Here is a 24,743-nt window from a genome sequence, read left to right on the forward strand (position 1 = left end):
CATTCTGGTCGGTGGAGATGTTGATTGGAGATTTGCAGTGAGAGAAATTGGCTTCGCAAGAGAGAAATTAGGTTTCCCGTTTTTACACAGAGCAGCAATTTTGGAACGGCAGTTTCTCATTCTTTCACCGTTGGATCGACGTGAAATTTGAACTGTAGATTCTTCACATCTTGTTCTTCATTCTGGACGGTGGAGATTTTAATTGGAGGTCTACAGAGGGAGAAATTGGCTTCGACAGCAGCTCTGTTTTTTGGGTATATTTCATCTTCTTGCTTTTCATTTGTGAGCTTTGGTGCTTTGATGTTTTGGCTGGTTATATGCACATTTTTGTGCTTTGTTTGAGACTCTCTTGTACCTCATTTGATTATAGTGGAGCTATTTCATTGGTCTGGACGACTCGTGGTTTTTACCTCTTACCTTGAGGGGGTTTTCCACGTTAAAATCTCGGTGTGTTCTTATTATTGCTTTACTTGCTATATTTGCTTGTTATAGTTGCTGCCATATTGTGTTGTGAGTGCTTCCATATTGTTTTTGTGTTGGACATTTGTGTCGTTTCCGCTGCTAGGCTCTTTCATACTGGTATCAGAGCTTGTTGGTATTTTTCTGGGCTTGTGAGTTTGTGAACAATGGAAGCTAATACTAATACTAGTAGGATGATCACTCTTAATGGTCCTAATTATGATTTGTGGAAGTCAAAAATGGAAGATTTGCTTTATGTCAAGAATTTTTATCAACCAGTTTTTGGTACAGAGAAGCCTAATGATAAATCTGATGATGATTGGACTTTGTTGCATAGACAAGTCTGTGGATATATTAGGCAGTGGGTTGACGATAATGTGTTGAACCATATTATTGGAGAGACACATGCTCGGACTCTTTGGATTAAGCTTGAACAGTTGTATGCTCGAAAAACTGGGAATAACAAGATGTTTTTGATTAAGCAGTTGTTGGCTTTGAAGTATACAGATGGGACATCAATGACAGATCACTTGAATAATTTCCAAGGAATTATGAATCAGTTATCTTCCATGGGTATCAAGTTTGATGAAGAGGTTCAAGGATTGTTACTTCTTGGCTCCTTACCAGACTCGTGGGAAATTCTCAGAATGTCATTGTCCAATTCTGCTCCTGATGGTGTAATCTCTATGGATCTTGCCAAGAGCAGTGTTTTGAATGAAGAGATGAGAAGAAAGTCACAAGGTACATCGACTACACATTCAGATGTTCTTGTTTCTGAGTCTAGGGGGAGAAGCAAAAGTCGAGGTCCTAAAGGTAGAGATCAAAGTAGAAGCAAGTCTCGAGGAAAGTATAAGAATATTGAGTGTCATCATTGTGGTCAAAAGGGACATGTGAAGAAATTTTGTTGGCAGCTAAAGAAGGAGAAAGCCAAGGCAAGTAAAGATAAGAGCACAAATAAAGATGATGGTAGCAAGGAAGACAAGGTTAATGTAACTCATGATGATTTTCTTGTTGTTGAAGAGTTTGAATCTGTTAACCTTGTTGATAATAGCACTAGTTGGGTGATTGATAGCGGTGCTTCTATTCATGTTACATCTAGGAGGGATTTGTTTACGTCCTATACTCCTGGTGATTTTGGTGATGTAAAAATGGCTCATCAAGGTGTTGCAAAATGTGTCGGTGTTGGACAGGTTTGCTTGGAAACCTCCAACGGTACCAAGTTGACTTTGAAGCGTGTGAAGCATGTTCCAGATATTCGGTTGAACTTACTTTCTGTTGGTAAGTTGTGTGATGAAGACTTGGATAGCTCATTCTCTCGTGATAGTTGGAAGCTCACCAAGGGTTCCATGGTTGTTGCTAGAGGTACTCGACACTCTACTCTTTATTTAACTCAAGCAAAGATTGTGAAAGATGTTGTTAATGCTGCTGAGTTTGTTGATGAAACTGATTTATGGCATAAGAGATTATGTCATATGAGTGAGAAGGGCATGAATATGTTATCCAAGAGGAATCTTTTATCTGGTTGTAAGGTTGCTTTGCAAAAGTGCAACCATTGCTTTGCTGGGAAACAGAACAGGGTTTCTTTCAAGAGCCACCCACCTTCAAGGAAGTCAGAGATACTTGACTTGGTGCATTCTGATGTATGTGGGCCGATGAAGACAAGAACACTTGGAGGGTCTATCTATTTTGTAACCTTTATTGATGATCATTCTAGGAAATTATGGGTTTACACTTTGAAGACCAAAGATCAAGTTTTGAATGTGTTCAAGCAATTTCAAGCTTCTGTTGAAAGAGAAACTGGGAAGAAGTTGAAATGCATTCGTACTGACAATGGTGGTGAGTACTCAGGTCCATTTGATGCTTATTGTAAAGAGCATGGTATAAGACATCAGAAGACTCCTCCGAAGACTCCTCAGTTGAATGGCTTGGCTGAAAGGATGAACAGAACATTGGTTGAAAGAGTTAGGTGCTTATTGTCACAGTCTGGATTGGCAAAATCCTTTTGGGGTGAAGCTTTGAGCACTGTTGTTCATGTCTTGAACCGAACACCATGTGTTCCCTTGCAATTTGAAGTGCCAGAGAAGGTATGGTCAGGTAAAGATGTTTTTTATGATCATTTAAGAGTCTTTGGATGTAAAGCTTTTGTTCATATTCCTAAAGATGAGAGATCTAAGCTTGATGTAAAGACTAGGCAATGTATTTTTATTGGCTATGGCATGGATGAGTTTGGTTACAGGTTTTATGATCCTGTTAACAAGAAGGTGATTCGGAGTAGAGATGTTGTCTTTGTTGAAGACCAAACATTGAAGGATGTTGATAATGCGGAAAAGCCAATGGTTCAGCCTAGTGATGATTTTTCTGACTTGGATATTACTCCCTCTATGCCTATGGTAGAAGATGGTAGAGTTGAAGCTCAAAATAATGAGCATGATACAAGTGCAGGTGAAGATGGAACAGTTGATCCAATACTTGATGAAGTTGGTGATGATGATCAAGATGAAGAACCAGCTTTAGAAATTCCTGCAAATGCACTTAGAAGGTCTACAAGAGAGAGAAAGCCTTCGTCAAGGTATTCTCCACATGAGTTTGTTTTGTTGACTGATGGGGGAGAACCTGAATGCTTTGGAGAGGCTGTTGAAGATGAAAGCAAAGCTCAATGGCTTGAAGCTATGCAAGAAGAAATGAAGTCCTTGCTTGAGAATGATACCTATGAGTTGGTGAAGCTATCGAAGGGTATGCGAGTTTTGAAGAACAAATGGGTATTCAGAATCAAGAATGAAGAACACAATTCTAAGCCTCGGTATAAGGCTAGATTGGTTGTTAGAGGCTTTAGCCAGAGAAAAGGTGTTGATTATGAGGAGATCTTTTCTCCTGTTGTGAGGATGTCATCCATTCGTGCTGTGCTTGGATTAGCAGCGTCTCTTGATTTGGAGATTGAGCAAATGGATGTGAAGACAGCTTTTCTTCATGGTGATTTAGACAAGGAGATCTACATGGAGCAACCGGAGGGCTTTGTTGTTAAAGGAAAGGAAGATTTTGTGTGCAAGCTTAAGAAGAGTCTTTATGGGTTGAAGCAAGCTCCAAGACAGTGGTACAAGAAGTTTGAATCTGTTATGGGGAAGCATGGTTACCGTAAGACAACTTCAGATCATTGTGTATTTGTGCAAAAATTTTCTGATGATGATTTTATCATTCTTTTGCTTTATGTGGATGATATTTTGATTGTGGGCAAGAATGCTTTGAGGATTAATGAGTTGAAGAAACAGTTGAGTAAGTTCTTTGCTATGAAGGACTTGGGTCCTGCCAAACAAATTTTGGGCATGACTATTACTCGTTATAGAGATTCCAAGAAGCTTTATTTGTCACAGGAGAAGTACATAAAGAAGGTGCTTCAAAGGTTTGGCATGAATGATGCCAAATGTGTTGCTAGTTCTTTTGCTCCTCATTTTAAGTTAAGTACCAAGCAGTGTCCAACCACTGATGAGGAGAAACAAGCAATGGATGAAATTCCTTATGCCTCAGCTGTTGGAAGCTTGATGTATGCTATGGTGTGTACTAGACCAGACATTGCTCATGCAGTTGGTACTGTGAGTCGTTTTCTCTCTAATCCAGGTAAAGAACATTGGAATGCTGTTAAATGGATTATGAGATATCTCAAAGGTACAACTAACTTGAGTTTGAGTTTTGGTGGTGAGAAACCTTTGCTAGTTGGCTTTACTGATGCAGACATGGCAGGAGATATTGATTCTCGAAAGTCTACTTCAGGTTATTTGGTCAAGTTTGCAGGGGGAGCTATTTCATGGCAGTCAAGGCTACAAAAGTGTGTTGCACTTTCTACCACAGAGGCAGAGTTTATTGCAGCAACTGAAGCATGTAAAGAGTTGTTGTGGATGAAGAAGTTTCTTGCAGCACTTGGTTTCAAGCAAGACCGTTATGTGTTGTTGTGTGATAGCCAAAGTGCTATTCATCTTGCCAAGAATTCTACTTTTCATCCAAGATCTAAACACATTGATGTTAGGTATCACTGGATACGGGATGTGTTAGATTCAAAGTTGTTGGAACTTGAGAAAGTTCACACTGATGACAATGGTGCTGATATGATGACAAAAGCATTGTCAAGAGAAAAGTTTGAAACATGTTGTTTGATCGCCGGAATGGCGAGAGCCTCCACCTAGTCGAGAAGGGGGAGATTTGTTGGGTTTTTCTCTCCTTTGTGAGGCCCAAGCCCAACATTTTGAGGGTGTCTCTTGCACCCATTGTGCCACAACCCTAGTTCAGATTTTTGGGGTCATTGAGAGTGAGTGAGAGTAGCCACCAAGTGAGAGAGAAGGGGAAAAACAAAATTCCCGTTTTTGCCCAAAGCAGTAAATTTCAAATATCAGTTTCTCAGTTGTTCACCGTTGGATCGGCTTGAAATTTAAACTGCATGTTCTTATCATCTTGTTCTTCATTCTGGTCGGTGGAGATGTTGATTGGAGATTTGCAGTGAGAGAAATTGGCTTCGCAAGAGAGAAATTAGGTTTCCCGTTTTTACACAGAGCAGCAATTTTGGAACGGCAGTTTCTCATTCTTTCACCGTTGGATCGACGTGAAATTTGAACTGTAGATTCTTCACATCTTGTTCTTCATTCTGGACGGTGGAGATTTTAATTGGAGGTCTACAGAGGGAGAAATTGGCTTCGACAGCAGCTCTGTTTTTTGGGTATATTTCATCTTCTTGCTTTTCATTTGTGAGCTTTGGTGCTTTGATGTTTTGGCTGGTTATATGCACATTTTTGTGCTTTGTTTGAGACTCTCTTGTACCTCATTTGATTATAGTGGAGCTATTTCATTGGTCTGGACGACTCGTGGTTTTTACCTCTTACCTTGAGGGGGTTTTCCACGTTAAAATCTCGGTGTGTTCTTATTATTGCTTTACTTGCTATATTTGCTTGTTATAGTTGCTGCCATATTGTGTTGTGAGTGCTTCCATATTGTTTTTGTGTTGGACATTTGTGTCGTTTCCGCTGCTAGGCTCTTTCAATCTGTTGGTATATAAAGGTGTTTAAAAGATCAATTGAGGATCCTTGCTGCATTATGATATGAGATTGCAGCACAGTTCTTCTAGACAAGGAAATGGGCTCAGAAAGTTTGCAACTTAAGTTAAATAATTTCTCTTTCTGTTTTTTTTTTTTTTTATAGAAATTATGTTTAATTTGTTCCTTTTGAGGTTTTAATTTGTTATTTGAGATAATGCATATTTTAATATACATATTTATTATTTCTAAAATGTAATTAGTCTGAGCAAAACATGAACCCAACTTACTTAATTAAGAGGCCTACTTAAAGTAAAAATATAATATGGGAGCTCACAAACTAGATACCTCATGTATCCATCCGAGGAACCATTTTTGGCAAACTAGACCCTTTTAAGTGTGGTTCAACTCTTTCGTACCTCTTTTTTTATTTTCCAATCATATCTTTTGAAGTCATTTTAATCATAGATAAAGCTGGTATGGAATTTTGCATCATATTTGCCCTTTTATATTTGAAATTGATTAGGTCAAGAATCTAATTTCCTTTAACTTATGCTAATCATATCCTAAGAAAAATATGACAACACAGTTAAAGAATGCACAAAAGCATTATATCTGAATCCAGTGTACATTAAAGCTTTAGTAAGAAGAGGAGAAGCTCATGAAAAGCTTGAACATTTTGAAGAAACCATTGCTGGTAAGTTCAGATCTTATATTAGGGGTTATTTTACTTTAAGCAGGACTTGAACTTTATTCTCTTTTGCACAGTAAGGGAGTAAGTGTAGTTCTCAAACTGGAAAGGTGCCACTGTTATGTGGTATTTGCCAACCTAAGAAAAGTCAGTATGAGTATCATTATGCATTCCTTATTTTTTGGATCTTAATGAAGAAGTACATGTTCTGCATACTGGTGCCATTCAGGTTTTTTTTTTTTCCTTTTCGCATCATTGAGTTCATTCATACCATAATTTTTTTACTACACTAATTTTAGTTATTTTTTCAAATATCAATTGACAGATATGAAAAAGATCTTAGAAATTGATCCTTCAAATGATCAATCTAGGAAAGCAATCAAACGAGTTGAGCCGCTTGCTGCAGAAAAGCGGGAAATGATGAAGAGATGATTATCAAGTTTCTGTTATAATCTTTATCTTGGATTTCAATTATAGTTGCTATTGTATTATGTACTTTGTGTAGAATAGTGCATGGGCATTATTTCCTTACATGACCTTGATCCTTCATGCATACATTTATAATTTGTCACCCAAATATGATGCTCTTTTCTTTATTTCTTCTTGCTGCTGCAAAATTACCATGAATGACGAAAAAACATCCTGTCTTGATTTCTGTATATTTATTGGCACATTTATCTAGCTTTTTCGTCCATCCGTAAGATTTATTTGCAATCTTGTGGTTGAAATTGGCTAAGTCTATATGTTTGTTTAGTCAGATGAAACCCTTTTTGAAATAAATTATTTTATCAAAGGAATTTATGGATACCTTATTGTGATATTTCTAAGCATGGGTTACCTAGGTGATAGAAAGATATACTATTATTTTATCAAAGGAATTTATTTGCAATTTCTTCCTTCATTCTTTCGAAATCACCAATTCCTTGGGATGGATGCTGTTGGTGTAAATTCTTCTTTTGTATGCCTTCTGAAACTCCTTCATTTCTTATCTTTGGTTTGCCTTAGTCACTAAACAAAAAGATGAAGAATATTTTGGAATTCAAAACTTAGTCCATGAAATTTCACTAAACAGTGAATTTCAATTTTGAATTAACAAAGGCTATAAGTTTACTTTAGTTGTTTCAATCTGAAATTTCTGGTATTATACTATCGGATAAATATTGAATTATTGAATGTTGTTTTGTTGTCGTTATTTTCCTAATAGTTTTTCATCTATTTACAATTCAATAATTGAAAATGCTATGTAAATTGAGCCGGTTCACATTATCTCCTTAAGTTTCTCTCATTTATGTGAGAAATATTTTATCCCACTTTATAGAGACGAATCTCAGGTTCTAGATTTGTTGAGTTGTATTTTGAAAAGTTGTTTAGAAGTTTTGTTACTATTCTTTGTTTTGTTCTCTGTCTTTTTTTCTATTTTTTATGTTTTTATTTGCTTTATTTTTTATTTTGGAGATACTCATCAAATTTTATTTTAGTTTCATTTGTGATATTAAATCACTTCTGGTATGTATTTTAGTTTCACTTTAATAAAAGACCAGAAATTTATTTTAGTTTCACAACCAAATTGAGTGTCAAATTCACATTTGTGCCTTTTTTTTTCTCGGTTGAAAGTCAAAATTACCTGGGCATTATTTATGTACAAGTGTACACCAATTGATTTTTATTGGTAAGCTATTTAAAATAATTTTTTTATTTTGTATCCCTTCATCTTGAATTATCAAGGATCTGTTTGCTAGGGAAAACGAGCTGCTTGATGAAGTTAATAGATATTTCTCTTTGCGTATGTTTACTTAAAATAGGTTTTTATTTTCTGTTTAGCTATCGAGCTTATGTTGATATTTTTTCTGAGAAGTTTGAGTCTTTGATTCTATTCTCTTATTTTTTTAAAAATAAAATTAGTAAAAAATATATTCTTATTTGTTACTCTCTTTTGTTTATACGTTCATTCATTGATTGTATATCTTTTTTTTCTTTTGAGAACAATTTTTGAACTTTATTGATGGCCACTTTATTTTTTGGTATTTCATTACATAGATAATTATCTTGTGTGTATCTTCATTAGGAATATGATATATTTTCCATTGAAAATATAATTATATAGGAAGCCTAATCAAATAATGATGTCTATATTAAAAGGTGTCCTCCTCTAAGTCTACCACTCCTAAATCTATGCATATATAGGTTTTCTTTTTATTTGTAGTTCTCGCTTTTCTGTAGGTGTTACCTCATGTTGTCTTTGTTATCTCTCTCTTCTCTCTCATCCTCTTCTCATCCCATCCTCTCTTCTCCTATTAACTTACAATTTATATAGAAGATAACTTAGGGTTAATATAACTTACCATTTATACACCTTATTTGTGTATCAATTGTTGTTAGCTTAGGTCCTATATATAGGATTATTTAGTGGGGCCCGCAAATATCTTTTGATTGATATCTAAGATCAATCAACATCAATATCTTTCAAATGTCTATTTTGCTTCTTTTTTTTCCTCCCAAAATAAGGGTTCTATGGATTTCAAAATTCAAATTACTCAATTGATTTGTGTTTATAAATAAAGGCAGAACCCATTGATCATGGCAGATTTTTCTCACATTCATATTGTTGTTGTATGTGTTTCTTAGTTGCTGTTTGATTGACTGAAATCTGTTTTCTCTTTCATCCCTTTAATTGCATTTCAATATGACAAATGTCATGGATATGGTTAATAAGATTAATCTTGAGAAGGAAGCATGGAACCTCAAAGTTAGGGTGATTAGGCTTTGGACTGTTCCTACTTTCACTGGTCAGCTTCTCCCAAATTCCATGGAGATGATTTTGGTTGATGAATCTGTGAGTTATAGTGGTCTAAATCTATTAAAATTTTATGGCTGTTTGTTTTTTGTATTTAGATGTGTTTCTCCTTGCCTTTTTTATATTGAGGTCTGAAATTTTGTTTCATTTAAATTTGTTTTTCTCTGTATTCGACTTATCATTTATCATAATTTATGTTGATTGGTAGGGGTGCAAGATACAAGCTACTGTTCAGAAGACTATGATTTACAGGTTCAAACAACTTCTCTCTGAGGGTCGAGTATATGTAATGAAGCTCTTCTCTGTTGTGCCAAACCAAGGATCTTATAGGGCCACTAGGCATCAGTTTAAGTTGATTTTCAAATTCAAGACCACTGTCAGGGATGCTATCTGCGATTTTATTCCAAAATCTGCTCTTACAATCTCTCCATTCACTGAACTTTTGGAAACCAAAGAGGATTCTGATTTCTTAGTTGGTATGTTGTGCTATTTGCTCGTACTTTTTTTGTCTGGAATGATTGCAGTCTTGTTTCTTTGTGATTTGTAGAATGTTGTTTTGTTGTCATTATTTTCTAATAGTTTTTTTAATATTTATTTCAGATGTTGTGGGTCTGTTGGTCTCTGTGTTGGAAGAGAAAGAATATGATAAAGATGGAAAGAAGATGAAGATGGCTGTGATGAAACTTGCTGAAAATGAGTTAGCGTTCTTTAATTTCTACCTCTTCCTCTTATTGGAATTCTTTTTTATTTTCGGTGTGTTTGTATAGTCAAATTTCTAATAGTGTAGGTAATTTTGTTGGTTGTTTTCAATCACAGGATTCGGTGTGTCTTATTTGGTGAATATGTTGATGAACTTAATCGATTTCTGTTTTCTAGGTATGCTGAACAGCCAGTTGTGGTTTTACAATTTGCCAAAGTTAAGGTTTTTAGAGGTTTGTATCATGTAAATTTCATTTCAGGTGTGTCAGTTATCCAAGTTCACTTGGTTTTACCACTATATTCCTGTAACCAATGTATCTATTTTTTTCAGGTAGAGTTGGACTTTAGAATGTTATGTTTACATCAAAACTTGGATTTAATCTTGACATCCCAGAGGTGGAAGCTTTTCGGAAAAGGTATATTTGTACATGTAGTTTCTGTTGTATTTTTTGTTGTTGTTGCTGTCATTGTTTACTTATTTAAGTTGGTGCTGTATTTGTTAACAGTTCTATTCCACATGGAGTTAGTGCATCCCAACCCATTGGCATTGTTGGATCTGGAAAAAATATTGGAATAGAAGAAGACTTTATGAAGCTCACACCTAGGTATACTGTGAAGTCGCTTGATGATAACAACCGGGTTGGAACCACTTTAATTTTTTTTATCATCTTTACTCTTGATAATTTGTGTTAAATTTTCTTTTTCTATTCGTTAGTAAATACTGCTTTGTTTTGGAACGATATTAATCCTTTTGTCCTCCTTTGTACTTGAAAATACTATGCTGTTAGTATTTATTTTAGTTTTTCAGTTTTAGTTTGTATTACAACTATCTTTGGTTATAATGTCTTAATATTTATAGACCTAGTCTTATATTTTTAGGCTGGAACTTTTGTTGTACTAACGAAGATAGCTGAAATAGTCGAGGATGGTCCTTGATGGTACTCTGCTTGTGTATGTGGCAGAAGTGTTCAAGCAGAATTTGGGATTTATTTTTGTCAATTTTGCAACATCCATGTTACAAATGTGACTCCTAGGTATAAATATTTTACAATGCTTCCTTTGTGCTTTGTTAAATAGTGAATTATTTCTACGTAGTTGTTAACTTTAGGCCAGTATTTATGTGCATCTTAAAAAATTCAGGTTTAGAGTGAATGTGTTGGTTGAGGATTCCAGTGGTGTTTCTATTTTTGTCCTCTTTGATCGCGAGACAGGTTACCTACTGAATAAGACTTGTGCCCAACTGTTTGAACAATATCTTAAGGATGTTGATGTAAGTCAATTGAATGCTATATTCTTTTTATGTGCTGAGTTTATTGTTAAAGAGTTTTCTTATCCTTCGGTTTCTACCGATTCATTTTTTCTGTTGTATCTGTTTTATATTGTTCGTAGGTTGTGTTTGGCACACAGTCTCCTCCTATATTCCAAGAAATTGTTGGAAAAACTATGCTGTTCAAGGTTCTTAGTAGGCCTATTGGGATGGAGAAATTCAAAGGGACCTATCCAGTGAAGCGTGTTTGTGATTATGCTGCAATAGTTGGAATGTTTGAGCTCTCTGGTTCAGATTTGAGTCTTGAAAAGGTATAAAACGAAATTCGCACCTATTGTTTCATTTTAATAAATTCTTTCTTAAATTTTTTATTTTTTGGTTGTTCCACCTTTATTCATGTCTTATATTAGATGTGCTATGTATTATCCAAGGTTGGGTTTGTACCAAAAGGAGATGGATCATTTAGGAAACCCTCTAAGGTTACCAAATCACCAAATTTGAGATTGACTCCTTCCAGCTGCTCTGAACTCTTTGCTGGTTCGCCTCAATGTACCCAACAGGAATCAAGTGTTGTTGACTTGGGAGCTGATGAAGATGCTAAGGTTCCATCCTTGTAGTTTCTTCTATTATTTTTTCTGTATTACTTTTCACCCTTTTTTGAGTTGTGTTTAAATTGAACCTAATATGTTGTGTCATTTAATAGTATCCTCTCCTCAAGAGAAAGTCTGCTGATGCTGTGGTGGATAAGTTAAATGAAGTGGATAGTTCTGAAAATTCATGTGATGAAGTTGATGAAAGTGAAGAAGTGAGTAGTGTTGCCAATTTTTTTTTTGACAAGGCGCTTAATTTTATGATCAAGTTCCTTTGACTGGAACTTATTATATCCCTCTAATTAGGTTTATATTTTCATGCAACTGTTTACACTAGGAGTATGTGGTTGGCCTTAATCGAGGCTCTCTTGATGTTGAGAAAGATGTGAAGCCTTCGTTGAAGAGGTTGAGAAGATCCTTGAGGCTACAATTTGATGAAGCTAATGAATCTCGTGGCTCGGGGAATAATGGCTACTCTGGACATGGGGTTAATTGAGGTGGCTACCCATAGCAGTTAACTAGAGCTACTGATTAGGACTAATCTAGGGCATTAGGTATTTTAGTTGTGTCCATGTAATAGCATTTGATGCATTGGATTGTAGTGGATGAGAATATGTGTATGTTTTCATGTTTTATATAAGTTGTTTGGATTGTTTTTTGGGCATCTTTCTTATGTAATAGATTAAGTGCTAGGATGTGGACACAGTATCTTTAGCCACTAGGCAAATTAGCTATTTAGTCCTTTATGTTTGTACTTATTTTTTTGAAATTCAATAAAATGCAGTAGCTCTTTAATGATGGAGTACACTGATTTCAAAGTGCTGTTTGTGGTGGTTACTGAAATTGATGAAGTTGGTTGTATTAGGAGAATTACTTGCATTTGAGATCTTAGGTCAATAAATTAGCGACTTGCGTATGTGTATGAAATTTTTTTTAAACTTGATATTATTTGTTTATCTTATAACTAATAACTAATATGAATTTTTTGTGTTATTATTATGTCTTACTGATAACATTTTTTATTTATTAGGAAACCAGATATTTCTTTTAGGTTCAAGTATGAAATTAAAGCAATTTTTACTCTTTCGATTACTGATGATTTTTTTCAATTTGGACTCTTATTTATTTCAATGTTAGAAGATTTAATTTTATGCATTTGAATAATAATATACTTTTGTTGTAATACGTGGAAAAACCTATAAAATCCTATACGGTTCAATTTTTTCCCTTCCTTAAATTTTAATGCGATGAAAGAATTTTTTTTATATACATAAATTATATCGGTTTTGGTTCTTATTTATGTTTATCTTCTTAATTGTATTGTTTATATTTTTAAGATGTATTTGTTGTTGCATAATTTATGAAGTTGAACAAGATACAATATTTTATGAGACAAGATTTCTATAGCCAATTCTAAGATGTGTTCATCAAAATTAATGTTTTAAAAAGTAACGATACTTATACAAATAATGAAGAGTTAAAAAAAAATATTTATGTATTGAATGATGATAGAATAAATAAATCTGTTACATTTAGTTAAGAATTGAATAAAAAAATACTTTTTATTAACATAAAAAGTGACAATCTAAAAACACTGAAAAAACAAATCCAAAAAAAAAATAGAAATTTTTAACCGTGCGTTACACAGATCTTCTGCTAGTATGACCAGCAAAGATGTGGGGGTGAGAAGAATTTAGTTACTTGTGGATAAGAAAGAAACGTTCTTCTAACCATTACTAGAAGTTGGATTTGGACAGCATTATTAAAGGAAGATCGTGTTGGAAGATATGTTACATAAATTGAATCTTATCGATGATCATATATTCATTGTTATTTCAATCCACCGAAAAAGTAATAGTGGCGGTCTCACTAATCTGAAGAAAAAATCAGCTCAATTACTCGCCAAGCTTATTCAAAGTACAAAACCAATTGCACCATCATTTTGAGATTTGACACCCATTTTTAATTGATAAAATTTGAAGAATTTTTTATAAGAGATTAAGAAGAGAAAGCATTACAAAAAAATTTAATTATCTTTTTTTAACATAAAAAAATATAAGTTAATAATAACAATGTTATTAATATTTACATCACTCATTTTATTAATTATTTTATAACATTAAATTCATTTAAATTTTTTAAAAATAAAAATAAAATATTTAAAATGTTACAAATTAATTTAAATATTAAAAATTAAAATAATATTTTTAGGTTGATATATAATAATAAAAATAAAAGTATATATATTAAGAGTAATGTTATATGTATATTAAAATTAGTTATTAAAGTCAGTTATCAGTATAAAATACATGTTGAAATATAAATACATATTAAAAATAAATTAAATTACACATATATTAATACACAAATATATTAATAACTAATTTTAGTGACTGATTTTGGTGTACCAATAACATTTTTGATATATTAATAATGCGGTCACTCGTGTTTGCTTTGTCACTAATATTGCTATGAATAGGTCAGAATCCACATTTGATGAATTTGTCATTCACTAATACACGTCGTTCTTGCTGATAGGTTGTGAAACTCTCCGGCAATATAACTTCAAAAATACTTTTATGGTTTCAATGAATTAGAACTGAAAGAGCAATAGGACTTGAAGTATGATCAGTTGTTTTAATTGGAAGTAAATTCATAAAGGTAAAATTTACTCAATTCTTTCTGAAATAAAAGATGAGTTATCTTTTATAATATATTTAATGATTACTGAATAAAATTGGTTAATTTATTATAATTAATTTTAATTTTTAATTTAATCTAAATTTGGATTACCTAATTAATTGATTATAATATAATTTTTTTGTAAATTTTAAAAATTATTAAACATCAAAATTTTCTAAAACTCTCTTTTAATAAATTAGAGAGAGAAGAGATTACATGTACATATATAATACCAGTAACGGATTCAAAAAATTTTAATAGTGGGGGCAAAATATATATAATGTGATAATTTTTATAATAAAAATATTATCTTTATATAAAAAATTAGCTATCAAATTATCTACTATAAATTTGTGTATAAATATATATATTATTTAACTTATTTTCAATGTATATTTTGTATTTCAAAATTTATTTTATACAAATAATTATTTTTTATGTATACGTAACATAATTGTTAGTATAATTATATTTTGTTATTATAAAATATGATTAGTCTTCAGAATATCTAATTACAAATTAAAAAACTAAAATAGTAATTTAAATAATAACATATAATTTAGAATTTTATTTTTTTATATTTCATATTTTAAAAAAATTGAATAATTTTTCATTGACATATATATATATATATATATATATATATATATATATATATTGTTAGACAATTATTTAAAAATATTTAAAACCCACATTTCATATAATTAGCTCTGATCTTAATGATATTCACAGTTGAAAAAGCTCATTCAATTAGTATAATCATTATGGAAAAAATTAAAACTAATTTCAAAAGAAAAAAATATTAATGGATAGATAATATTCTTTTAAGTCGATTTTTAAGAAAGAACACTAATCTCATTTAAATTTGATAATTTATCATTATAATGCACATCTAATATAAAATTTTTAAATTAACTATCAAATGTCAAAAATTGAATAAAAAAATATTATGAATCAAATTTAATAATTTAATGAGAGCAAAAAAATATTATTATTATGCCCTATTCAAAAATTTTTAAATTGTAGTGGGGTGTTTGGCCCACTACAATATAAGTAGATCTGTCCCTGTATAATACTATAGAAGAATAATCAAAGAAGTTAAAAAAAAAATGAAAAAGAGACTATGGTGATCAACTTTTTCTTTGTATATATGGTAGGTATTTGGTGAAGAAGTAAATCTCAGGAGTGATCGATAAATATAAACATATAAAATAGATAGTTAATAATATTCAACGATAAATTATATAGTACAAAGAGTGTAGTAATACTTTTTCTTGATCTTAAGATAGAATGATATAAACAGAATTTTTACGGACTTTCAACTTTAAAGAGGCACCAAAAATTTTATTTATTTATTTTATTTTTAAAATTTTTTTTATTGTGTAGTTAAAATTACAAAATATAATTTTTCTAATAATTTTTTATAAATTCCAAAATAAGTTATATCTTGGTTAATTAGCTAGTTAGATTATCATAATTTAAATTAAATTAAGAGTTAATATTAACTGTCAATCTACCATAAATCAAATCATTTTATTCAACAATTATTAGACATGTCATAAAGGGATAATTTATCCTTTATTTTACAGAAAATTGAATAAAATTTACCATAAATAAAATATGTATGTTTTGGTAGTGTGAAAATTCACTCCATTGAATTAAATGAAATTAGAATAGTTTGATCATTTAAAAAAATGTCTAGCAGGATCTTTGTACTTGCATGATAATCTTCACTTGGTAAGCATGAAGCAGAACAAGAAGAGATTGAAGACACATACCACATTCATCGCTAAATAAAGAGGTGAACGTTAAAGGAGTCTGAAATGTTAGGTTGAGGTTTGGTCCAGGCTATAAGACTCTATGCCACCCAAGTTTGATTATGGTGCATGTTTATGGTTGGTAATTTTAGTTGATTTGTTGAATTATGCCATCTTGTCAATGTCTCTCCTACTTTACATATATGATAATAAATTCACATGGAGACACACATTTAACACAACATTTTAATATTTTTCCTGGAGTTCATGCTTAATAAATGATTTTCAATAAAATTAGTGATACCCACTAATTTTACTTTTAAGTATATGTGTTTTTACCTTCAGCTTTCATACATTTTATTCTTCCCAGATCAGATTATTAACTAAACTTAGTAAAAGAATTTATCTAATATGTTATATGTATTCTAAAAGTATATGATAAGTTAATTATTAGTAAAAATTTTAAATATTTTTATTTAATAAATATAAAATAAATATATTGAAAACTTATATTTTTATATTTTTAATTAAAATTTTTTTAGTTTATAAACTTAACATGTGTCCAGATAGAACACATGTAGCACACATATTAGATAAATCCCTAAAAGGTAATCTTAATTATTGAAGTCATCCATCCAATATAATTATTTACTCCATCCGATAAATATATATATTTATGATAATATTAGAAAGACAAAAAGAAAATCTAAATTTTTATTATTTAATATTTATTAATTTTAGTAATAATCAATGAATATTAAATAAGACAAATTTTAAGTCACCAAAAAAAATAAGACAAATTTTAACTAATTTTTTTTAACTAGACATTTTCGATTATTTAAAACATGTTAGCCATTTTCTTTTTTGTTTCATATGGCTTATTCATTTGACGTAGTAACGATTAGTAGAAGACTAGATGTAACTACAGACATTTAAGTTGGTTTGGTGAGATTACCTCAGATACGTCCCTAGACTTTGAGGCCTTGATGAGAGGAATTCGTTATCAATGCAACTTTTTACTAATTATTAAGGTTCAAATAAAAGATCAAACTGCATTTTTTTTTGGTTTCCCACGGTATCCCCAACTTGACAGGACAAGGACTAATCCGTCACGGTACTGAGCTCCATTTAAGGGTTGGCCGCTGGCCAATGAGTTGCTGCATGCACAAGTATAAATTGCACTTTAATTTTGTCTAATTACACTACGGTTATTTCATCATACGTTCGTTGTTGAATTAGTTAGTTTATATGAATAGTTAATATGGTTAAAATTCATCTTTCCGAAACTTTATATATATATAATTTATTTCCGGTACGAAGTATAAATTGCACTAAGAGTGATAAAGGTTGCTTTTTAATTTTTTGGTCAACATATTCTCACAACCAACTGACCTAAGTACAAGTTGCTTGGCTTTTAATTAATGTGTACCGACAAAAATGATGAACTCCAAGCGAACAGAGAAAGAAATTTTTAGAAAATTGAATGCACAATAGAGAAACTCAGTTTGCAAAAGTCCATATTGGAGGATCCTCTATACCATTTAATGGTAAGCAACTCTCTCTGACAGTGACAATATTGTTGTTTATAAAGAATAAAGAAATGAAAAACTAAAAGAGAGTACAAAATGTTGTTAAGGCCCCTTCCATCCTAGCCCTGGCTGCTATCCATTTTAAGTGTTGCCTAACATGCATTATATGTAGTTTTTATACCTATAAAAAAACCTCTCTATATATTGCATAAATCAAAATTCAAACATTTAAACATACAATGCAAGATTTTTGGCTCTTTTGAAATAAAATATACTCTTTGGCTCATCATGTTCGGTTCAATTGTTGCATTATGGCTGGTATACAAAGCAAAAGGTTGAAAAGTTTTGGCTCTATTTTGACCCAAGTGTCTGTATTAGTTACATGTCTACAACACCAGAAAGTGGTTGGGACTGTAGATGAGTAGAAATAAGTTTTTGAGCGAAATTTCCATGCAATATGATAATCCAAATCCTGTGTTGCTTTAATAGTTATTCTAATTAGAAAAGTTATAATTCATGTATACTAATTTATCTAATACTAGACCAATTTAGTACTGTTATTTTATTATTGATTATTTAAACTAATCAATTTTGTTAACAAAATTTTAAGACTATTAATCTAAAATTTGTATAACAAATGCTTACCAACTAATCTTAAATACAATACCACAATCAAAATACCATGTGACAACTCTTACTAAATAGACAGGTAGAGTAGTAACAGAAATGGAATAGCAAAACATTTTAGCTAGTTATTTTTTGTAGAGATCTAGATAAACCAGATATGAAAAGAATACTATGGGAAGATTTTTTCTTTATTTCTCATTAGGAGGACAAGAGTTCAATTGAGTTTGGTATGGCTTGCCCCACAACCCATATTTAAACCTATTCAATTCTTGATCTTAACCCCACCAAACTTTGTCCCCATGTAAATCTTTTTGGTACCCTAAAATATATTGTCATCACATGATGATTGAGTGTGAGCTCATTTTTCATTATTTACAATTGTAATTAACATGCATTGCCTCAGGTCTTATATTATTTTATAATTATAGTTACAAATATAGAATATATATTTAAAAATAAATTAAATTATACATATATTTATATATAAATATAATATCTAATTTTAATTTGTAAATAATATTTTTAATTATTTTATTCTCTAATACATCAAATTTCTTTATTGCACCAGCGAGAGTAAGGTTCTAGAAAAGAATAAGAGATCGAGTACATATGTTACAATCCGAATTATTAACAAATAACTAAAATCACAAGTGCCTCTTGTGAAAATAATTAAATTAAAACACAATTTTTTCATAAATAAATTTAGTATTATAAATAAAAATACTAAAAAATTATAAGAATTTATTGATTTTAACTATAATTTTTAATTATGAATTAATTTTTTAATTTAGTAATTCGATAACGTATTTTAATTTATATTTAAAAATATTAATAATTAACTAATAACAAAAACGCAATAAATTTTAATGACCTGGTATTTCTCTACAGACAAAGTTAGTTCATTAATCATTATAGATAATTTTAGGTTAATAATTGCATTGAACGACGTAGCACCGAGTTTCATGAAAAATCCAAGGCTTCACACCACTATTTAATACTATACGTCTATGATGGGTACAATCATAATGAGCAAAATTCCACTAATTCACACCACATCTATAAATTGAAATCTGCTTTTTGTCAACCTCTTATTAATCCTATGTCCATGTTGGCAATATAAATACCCAGCACCACACTTTGTCTGTTAGAGAGAGAAAGAAAAAGAGGTAGCTATGGGAAACGCTATGGCGAGGAGTAAAAGAGCTAAGGTGATGAAGATAGACGGAGAGACCTTCAAGCTGAAGACACCGGCTGTAGCCAACGACGTCGTTAAGGACTATCCCGGTCACGTTCTACTTGATTCTGAGTCGGTGAAAAAGTTTGGGCTTCGGGCCAAGCCACTTGAGGCCCACTATGAGCTGAAGCCCAACAAAGTTTACTTCCTTGTTGAGTTACCCAAGCCTCAGCAACAAGCTGAGAAGAAGCCACCACTTCCTCGGAGGGCGCGATCCAGTGGCATCATACGTGGCATGAACGCTCAGGAGAGGCTCGATTTCTTGATGCTCTCTAAACGCTCCGTTTCGGACCTTGCACTCGTTAAGAATTCCCCTCCCGTTATTGGTGGGCCAGGCCCAAATAATGGTGGGCCCATGAGGGTCAAGATGAGGCTCCCTAGGGCCCAATTAGATATGTTGATGGAGGAGAGTGGCGACGGCGGCGAGGTGGCGGAGAAGATCATGAGCTTGTATATAGGGAACAATGCTGCTGCTGGCGGAGGAGGAGGAGAGGCGGCGGAGGCCGAGGGTGGGGTGGCTGGCGGCAATAGAGAGGTCAACTATCATCATCATAAGGCTCGAGGGGTATGTATTTCTTTAATTGTTACTAGCTATTTTGTTAATTATAATATTGTTGATTACTTTCTCGAATCTTTGAAAAGGTTGTTTGATTTTGGTGGACTTGGTGGGCTGTTATGCTTTTTAATAATGATTTTATTTACGCGATTGCTTGATACCGGGATGCAGCGTAGGTATGATCCTTTTCTTCATTTGGACTTTATAGTGTGTTTATACGTGTTATTCAAATGCTAAATTAATATAAATTCGTAACAACGTGGAATATGTCGGGTTGCAGATTAGTTATATTTGCGTTGCATGTGTATTATACTATTATTATACTTGTAGTCTGTAGACTTCCGTTGAGTTTGACCACCTAAAAATGGAAAAAAAAAAAAAAACATGTATAATAAAATAGTTAAGCCAACAATTTAATAATTGTTTTCATGTATCTCATTTAAGATTTGTATTTAATTCTCACATCTCGTCCAGCATCTCCTAAGAGTAATGCTTAACGTTCATACCATCACTATGTATCACGAACCATTTTAGATTTACTCATATAACGATAAAGATATGGGGTAGCAATCAGCCGTAGCTTGCTGATGTTAAGAATGTGGGAAAATTAATTATGTTCGTACTTCTTCACATGTTTGTTAAGTTTTGAAGGATTTATTCTGTCTTTACTTGTTTTGTCTTAAGCTAAAAGAGCAATACATGCATGATGTATCGCCGTTTTCTTAGGTCTGCTGATTCATTATTCATATATGGACCACAAAGGAAAATTAGAAGTGGAAGCCAAAAGTGAGAGCGTATGAAATTAACGTCGGTGCTTCTTTTTCACACTACTATGAGAAAAACATTTTTTTTTTGTCTGAATCGTCTATCAATTTTTTACAAATTGCAACTTGAGAATTTTATTTAATATTTTGAAACGGCTTCTTAAATTTCTTCGTTGCTAAAAATAAATTATTCAAAATATAATTTCGAAAAGGACATGTAACAATATATAAGCACTAAATTAAATATGATGCTTCAGTCGCATCTACTTTTCAATTGTATAAGCTTGAAAATTTTGTAGTCTTCACGTGAAGGTAAATAGTTCATGACAGTAACGTTTAGTAGTTTTATGAAGCATAGACTCTTCCTTTGACCTTTGAGCAAAGTTCCCTGCAAAGAAGGCATATAAACTATGATGGTTCCTCGATCGTTTACTATTTTGTGGTACTTATTCAAACGTAAAACCCGAGTTTACAAGTAAACAGAAGAGCAATCTACATTAACGTTAGTTTAGTTAGCCTAAGATATCATATCTATAGTTTCCTAGTGATTTGTTTCAAATTCCAAGTTAATTAGCTATTTTTTTTTTTAAAGAAAAGAGATCAACACAAAATGGTGGAGAATTAAAAAAAAGTTAATTAGCTAATATGAAAAATGAAATTTTCTTGGGATTATATTAATGTTCTTTATTGAATGGTATGAATTTTCAGAAACGAGTGAGTTTCAGACCAGTGGAACAAGGAGAAATTCGTGTGGAGGCAGCAGCCCCTCCTTCCTCATAGTCATTCATGTGGAAGCAATCCTAGCAAGATAGCCACAACCACAACCTTTTAACTCTCTTTTTGAAGCTAGTTAATTTTTGTAATATAATCTGTAGACTCTCGTAGTCTGGTATGTATATTGAAATAGACATAGACATGTCTATAAATTCATACATTTTTAGTGCTCAGATAAGATTAAGCAGATACAAATGTTATCTCAAATTATTTTTTCCCCCCTTAAGAAAATAGGTTCATATGTCACTGTGGACATAAAACTATAAAGATGAGACATTCAACAAGGAGCAATTGGTGTCTAGCATGACCACTCAAATCAATCAACTTTTGAAATGTGTAATAGCATCCATCACAATTCACAGACATGAAGTATTTCAAATGTCAAATGTGGAAGCCTGAGTATTCAACTTCAATTTTCTACTTGATATCAAGAGTTTGATAGGCACTGAATTCCTTGCCAAAGAATCACAAAATTGTAACATGGTTATTTAGACAACCTAAGGTCATACTTACCTCTAATGGATTCCCAGAAGGCAGGTATTGAGATTTCATCACCTACTTCCTTAAATGAAGGGAGATAATTAACATCCACAATTACATGATCTCGCGTACCTTCCTGAATTACAACATCAAAACCAAAGATGGTAAGCTGAAGCCTTCTTCTAAGCCAATTTGCAGCATCTGTAACCAGTTTAACATCGATAGACTCTCCGCTCGTTGCGCTGCAGTCACCACTGGCGGTGGGTAAAGATTTTAAGCTGTCAAACTCTAGAGGTTTGAGTTCATCGCCATTGGATGATTTCTTCAAAACATCAGCATTTGGTATAGAATTCTTGACAGCATGAAAAATTTTCTCACCCAAAACATAAAATTTATACAAAGTAGATGAATGATCCACATATTCCTGGATAACAGCTGGAAGAGGAACATCAACATTCTTAAAATCATCAACTCTGAAAACAATTGCCATCTTATGTGCATCACCAACACCACAAGCAATCTTAGGTTTCACTATACATGGAAGAGACAATCTAGCTTCAGTTAACCCAGTCTCAAAATTAAATTCTTCAAAATTATCTATCTTAAGAAAATGGCCCCCTCTAATCAAATGGCTTCCTTCCCTATTTAGTTCTTCTAAGCCAAGTAGAATTTGCTGTATTTCTAGTCTATCCAATAATGGATATATGTTCGTCAGTGGGTCAATCACACAAAGATCCTGATGAAGTTCCAAATATCTTTGCAGTTCTTGTATGTTTTCCGTGAAAGTAATTTTATTGTCTTCAACAGATAATATCTCATCTGTGGCTTTGTGGAGAACTATATCAATGTTCTTCAATTGAGTTGATAAAGGAAGCATGGGTGTGAGAGGCACAAACATCAACCCATTTTGAGTAGGACATAATGGAAATGCACCCCTGTTTGCAAAATCTACAACTCGAGAAGGCTTCATTATATACCCCACAGTTGCAGCATTAGTTCCAGTTGAACTTTTATTCAACTGGCACATAGTCAAGGGAAACTCTGCCAAATTTTGTATCCGAAGTGCATCTGTTGTGTAATACAAGCTTTCATCTCCATCGTTCAAAACAACAAGAAGCCATTTATAACTGCTTAATTTAGGTAAGACCTCCTTCTTGTTAGAAACTAGATAAACAATCCCGCCATCAGTATTAATGCTCCATGCAGGCATAATCTCATTCGTAGGATCATTTAAGATAAAACAATCAAAATTTTTCAAACTTGCATTACTTTGAAGAACACTCAGCTTGCCATCTGGAGAGTCCACGTCATACGAGATTCCTATATGAATTTTGGACCGGGAGAGTGTTTGGATTAGAGACTCGGCTCCCGGCCGTAGTATGAATCCATTTTTATCCTCACCACCTTCAGTTAAGAGTACCGATTCATCCAATATCACTCCTCTCACTACACCCATCTGATAGTGTGAGCAACAACACAAAAGAGATAAAATTATTACAAACTTTGCCAAGTAAAAAAATTAACAAGCATGACTTAGTAATGATCAAAATACACGTTATCAAAGTTTTTCCAATCAATCTATTATAAATTTTCAAAAAGAAAGAAATGAAAATGCACTAGATTTATCCGGCATATATTCTATATAGTACAAAAAAAAAAAATTCCCTGTTTACTATGACATGATTAATTGCATAGTCTCTTCCATTACCTATTTTATTTCATATATCATCAAGGTTGAGCAGATCTCTAGAGGGGAAAAAGGCATTTAATGAAATCGGTAGATTACAAGTTTAAAATTTTGGAAATAGACCTAAGTTGACATTGGGAATTTGTTTATTAATGAACATGGCACTGGGAGTGTGAATGCGAACCCAAGAAAAATAACCTCAAATAGAAACTTGTGGATGTAACATAGAATACAGAGAGAAATAGCAACGTGTAAAGTTAAAAAAACCAAACATGCATGCAAATTGGATGAAGAAATCATGGAAAGGGTGAAGAATTACCGAAGACCTGGTTCAGATTTGAATTTGTCTCTGCGATATGAGGGAGTTATGTGTCCTAATAGGTAGCTGGAATTGCGAGGGATGGGTTCTAACTTCTGAGTACGAAGCTGAAAATCACAATTTCAAAGCTTTACTAAGTAAGAGTTTGGAAGAAGAAGAAGAAGAAAAAGAAGGATCAAGTGCGGAAACGGCTGTTGATGCGACAGAACCGTTTTATTCGGATTGGATCGGGGTTGAACACCCCATGTAACTGCCTAATTGGTACGCAAAGCTTGCGGGCAGGGGATTATTTGATAGAGCTTGCGATTAGGGGATTCTTTTATCTTCTAGGGCCAAGGCCCACTAAGAAGGTCATTTAACAAAAAGAACAAAAAGATGTGTCTGGGCCTAGTCCCTGTACACTGTTTCTTACATCTCTTTTAGCTTCATATAAGAATATAAGATGTATCTGCTATGTTCCTGACCAAAAACAATAAAAAGATGTATCTGCTATGTTTAGTTACCATGATAGTAGATTAGGCGTAATTCAAGTGGTAAAACCATATGTTTTTTAATATATTCTACTCGGGTTCAAACTTTTGAATATCAATCTTTTAGTGTTATGTAGGTAAATATATAATGTGAGTGTGTTGTGGTGTTGTAATATCTAAAATTAGGGTTATCCAATCTGACAAAAAAATATCCATGACAAAATGAGTTCTAAATTTATGATCTTCCTCCATTGAGTTACATATATGAGTAAGTACATTCTTTGATGAAGCTGAGCTGAGTATATATTCCAATATTCCTTGTTCATGCAGTACATTTGTGTGCTCCTAT

The 24,743-nt window shown here is 32.5% G+C and overlaps 3 protein-coding genes and 1 pseudogene across 6 annotated transcripts; 3 read left to right on the forward strand and 1 right to left on the reverse strand.

Moving 5' to 3' along the window:
- The first annotated feature begins 9,200 nt into the window (after nt 1–9,200).
- LOC107633760 (uncharacterized) lies at nt 9,201–11,242 on the forward strand. Its single transcript, XM_088507572.1, has 7 exons — nt 9,201–9,435; nt 9,560–9,655; nt 9,769–9,918; nt 10,053–10,074; nt 10,165–10,263; nt 10,799–10,928; nt 11,048–11,242. The coding sequence occupies exons 1-7, from the start codon at nt 9,201–9,203 to the stop codon at nt 11,240–11,242; spliced, it is 927 nt and encodes a 308-aa protein (XP_088363698.1).
- A 93-nt stretch (nt 11,243–11,335) lies between these two features.
- On the forward strand, nt 11,336–12,011 carry LOC148572529 (uncharacterized). The gene is made up of 3 exons (XM_088508371.1): nt 11,336–11,527; nt 11,629–11,730; nt 11,856–12,011. Exons 1-3 carry the CDS (start codon nt 11,336–11,338, stop codon nt 12,009–12,011), a joined length of 450 nt encoding a protein of 149 aa, XP_088364497.1.
- A 7,121-nt stretch (nt 12,012–19,132) lies between these two features.
- Nucleotides 19,133–22,724, forward strand: LOC107631273 (uncharacterized protein At1g66480-like). Of its 2 annotated transcripts, XR_015907568.1 has the most exons (3): nt 19,233–19,909; nt 19,987–20,076; nt 21,373–21,645. XR_015907568.1 is itself a non-coding variant. In XM_016334668.3 (2 exons), the coding sequence occupies exons 1-2, from the start codon at nt 19,283–19,285 to the stop codon at nt 21,442–21,444; spliced, it is 699 nt and encodes a 232-aa protein (XP_016190154.1). In that variant the 5' UTR covers nt 19,133–19,282; the 3' UTR covers nt 21,445–22,724. The 2 variants fall into 2 exon arrangements, 1 of the variants encoding a protein (XP_016190154.1); XM_016334668.3 differs by lacking the exon at nt 19,987–20,076 and having other exon boundaries at nt 19,133–19,909; nt 21,373–22,724.
- On the reverse strand, nt 21,722–24,189 carry LOC107631271 (inositol 1,3,4-trisphosphate 5/6-kinase 4 pseudogene; annotated as a pseudogene). Of its 2 annotated transcripts, none has more exons than XR_015907566.1 (2): nt 23,925–24,189; nt 21,722–23,374 (listed from the first exon to the last, which is right to left on the reverse strand). The product of XR_015907566.1 is annotated as an inositol 1,3,4-trisphosphate 5/6-kinase 4 pseudogene, transcript variant X1 (transcript). The 2 variants fall into 2 exon arrangements; XR_015907567.1 differs by having other exon boundaries at nt 21,811–23,374; nt 23,932–24,189.
- Between the last annotated feature and the right edge of the window lie 554 nt (nt 24,190–24,743).

This window comes from Arachis ipaensis, chromosome B3 (genome assembly GCF_059453495.1).
Source record: "Arachis ipaensis isolate K30076 ecotype BB chromosome B3, ASM5945349v1, whole genome shotgun sequence".
Lineage (NCBI taxonomy): Eukaryota > Viridiplantae > Streptophyta > Magnoliopsida > Fabales > Fabaceae > Arachis > Arachis ipaensis.

Coding starts and splice junctions, on each gene's coding strand:
- LOC107631273 (XM_016334668.3), top strand. CDS start 19,283: ATGGGAAACGCTATGGCGAGGAGTAAAAGAGCTAAGGTGATGAAGATA. Junction 19,910..21,372: donor ATCATCATAAGGCTCGAGGG/GTATGTATTTCT, acceptor ATGAATTTTCAG/AAACGAGTGAGTTTCAGACC.
- LOC148572529 (XM_088508371.1), top strand. CDS start 11,336: ATGTGCTATGTATTATCCAAGGTTGGGTTTGTACCAAAAGGAGATGGA. Junction 11,528..11,628: donor GAGCTGATGAAGATGCTAAG/GTTCCATCCTTG, acceptor GTCATTTAATAG/TATCCTCTCCTCAAGAGAAA. Junction 11,731..11,855: donor AAGTTGATGAAAGTGAAGAA/GTGAGTAGTGTT, acceptor TTACACTAGGAG/TATGTGGTTGGCCTTAATCG.
- LOC107633760 (XM_088507572.1), top strand. CDS start 9,201: ATGATTTACAGGTTCAAACAACTTCTCTCTGAGGGTCGAGTATATGTA. Junction 9,656..9,768: donor GATGAAACTTGCTGAAAATG/AGTTAGCGTTCT, acceptor TGGTTGTTTTCA/ATCACAGGATTCGGTGTGTC. Junction 9,919..10,052: donor TCATGTAAATTTCATTTCAG/GTGTGTCAGTTA, acceptor TTGACATCCCAG/AGGTGGAAGCTTTTCGGAAA.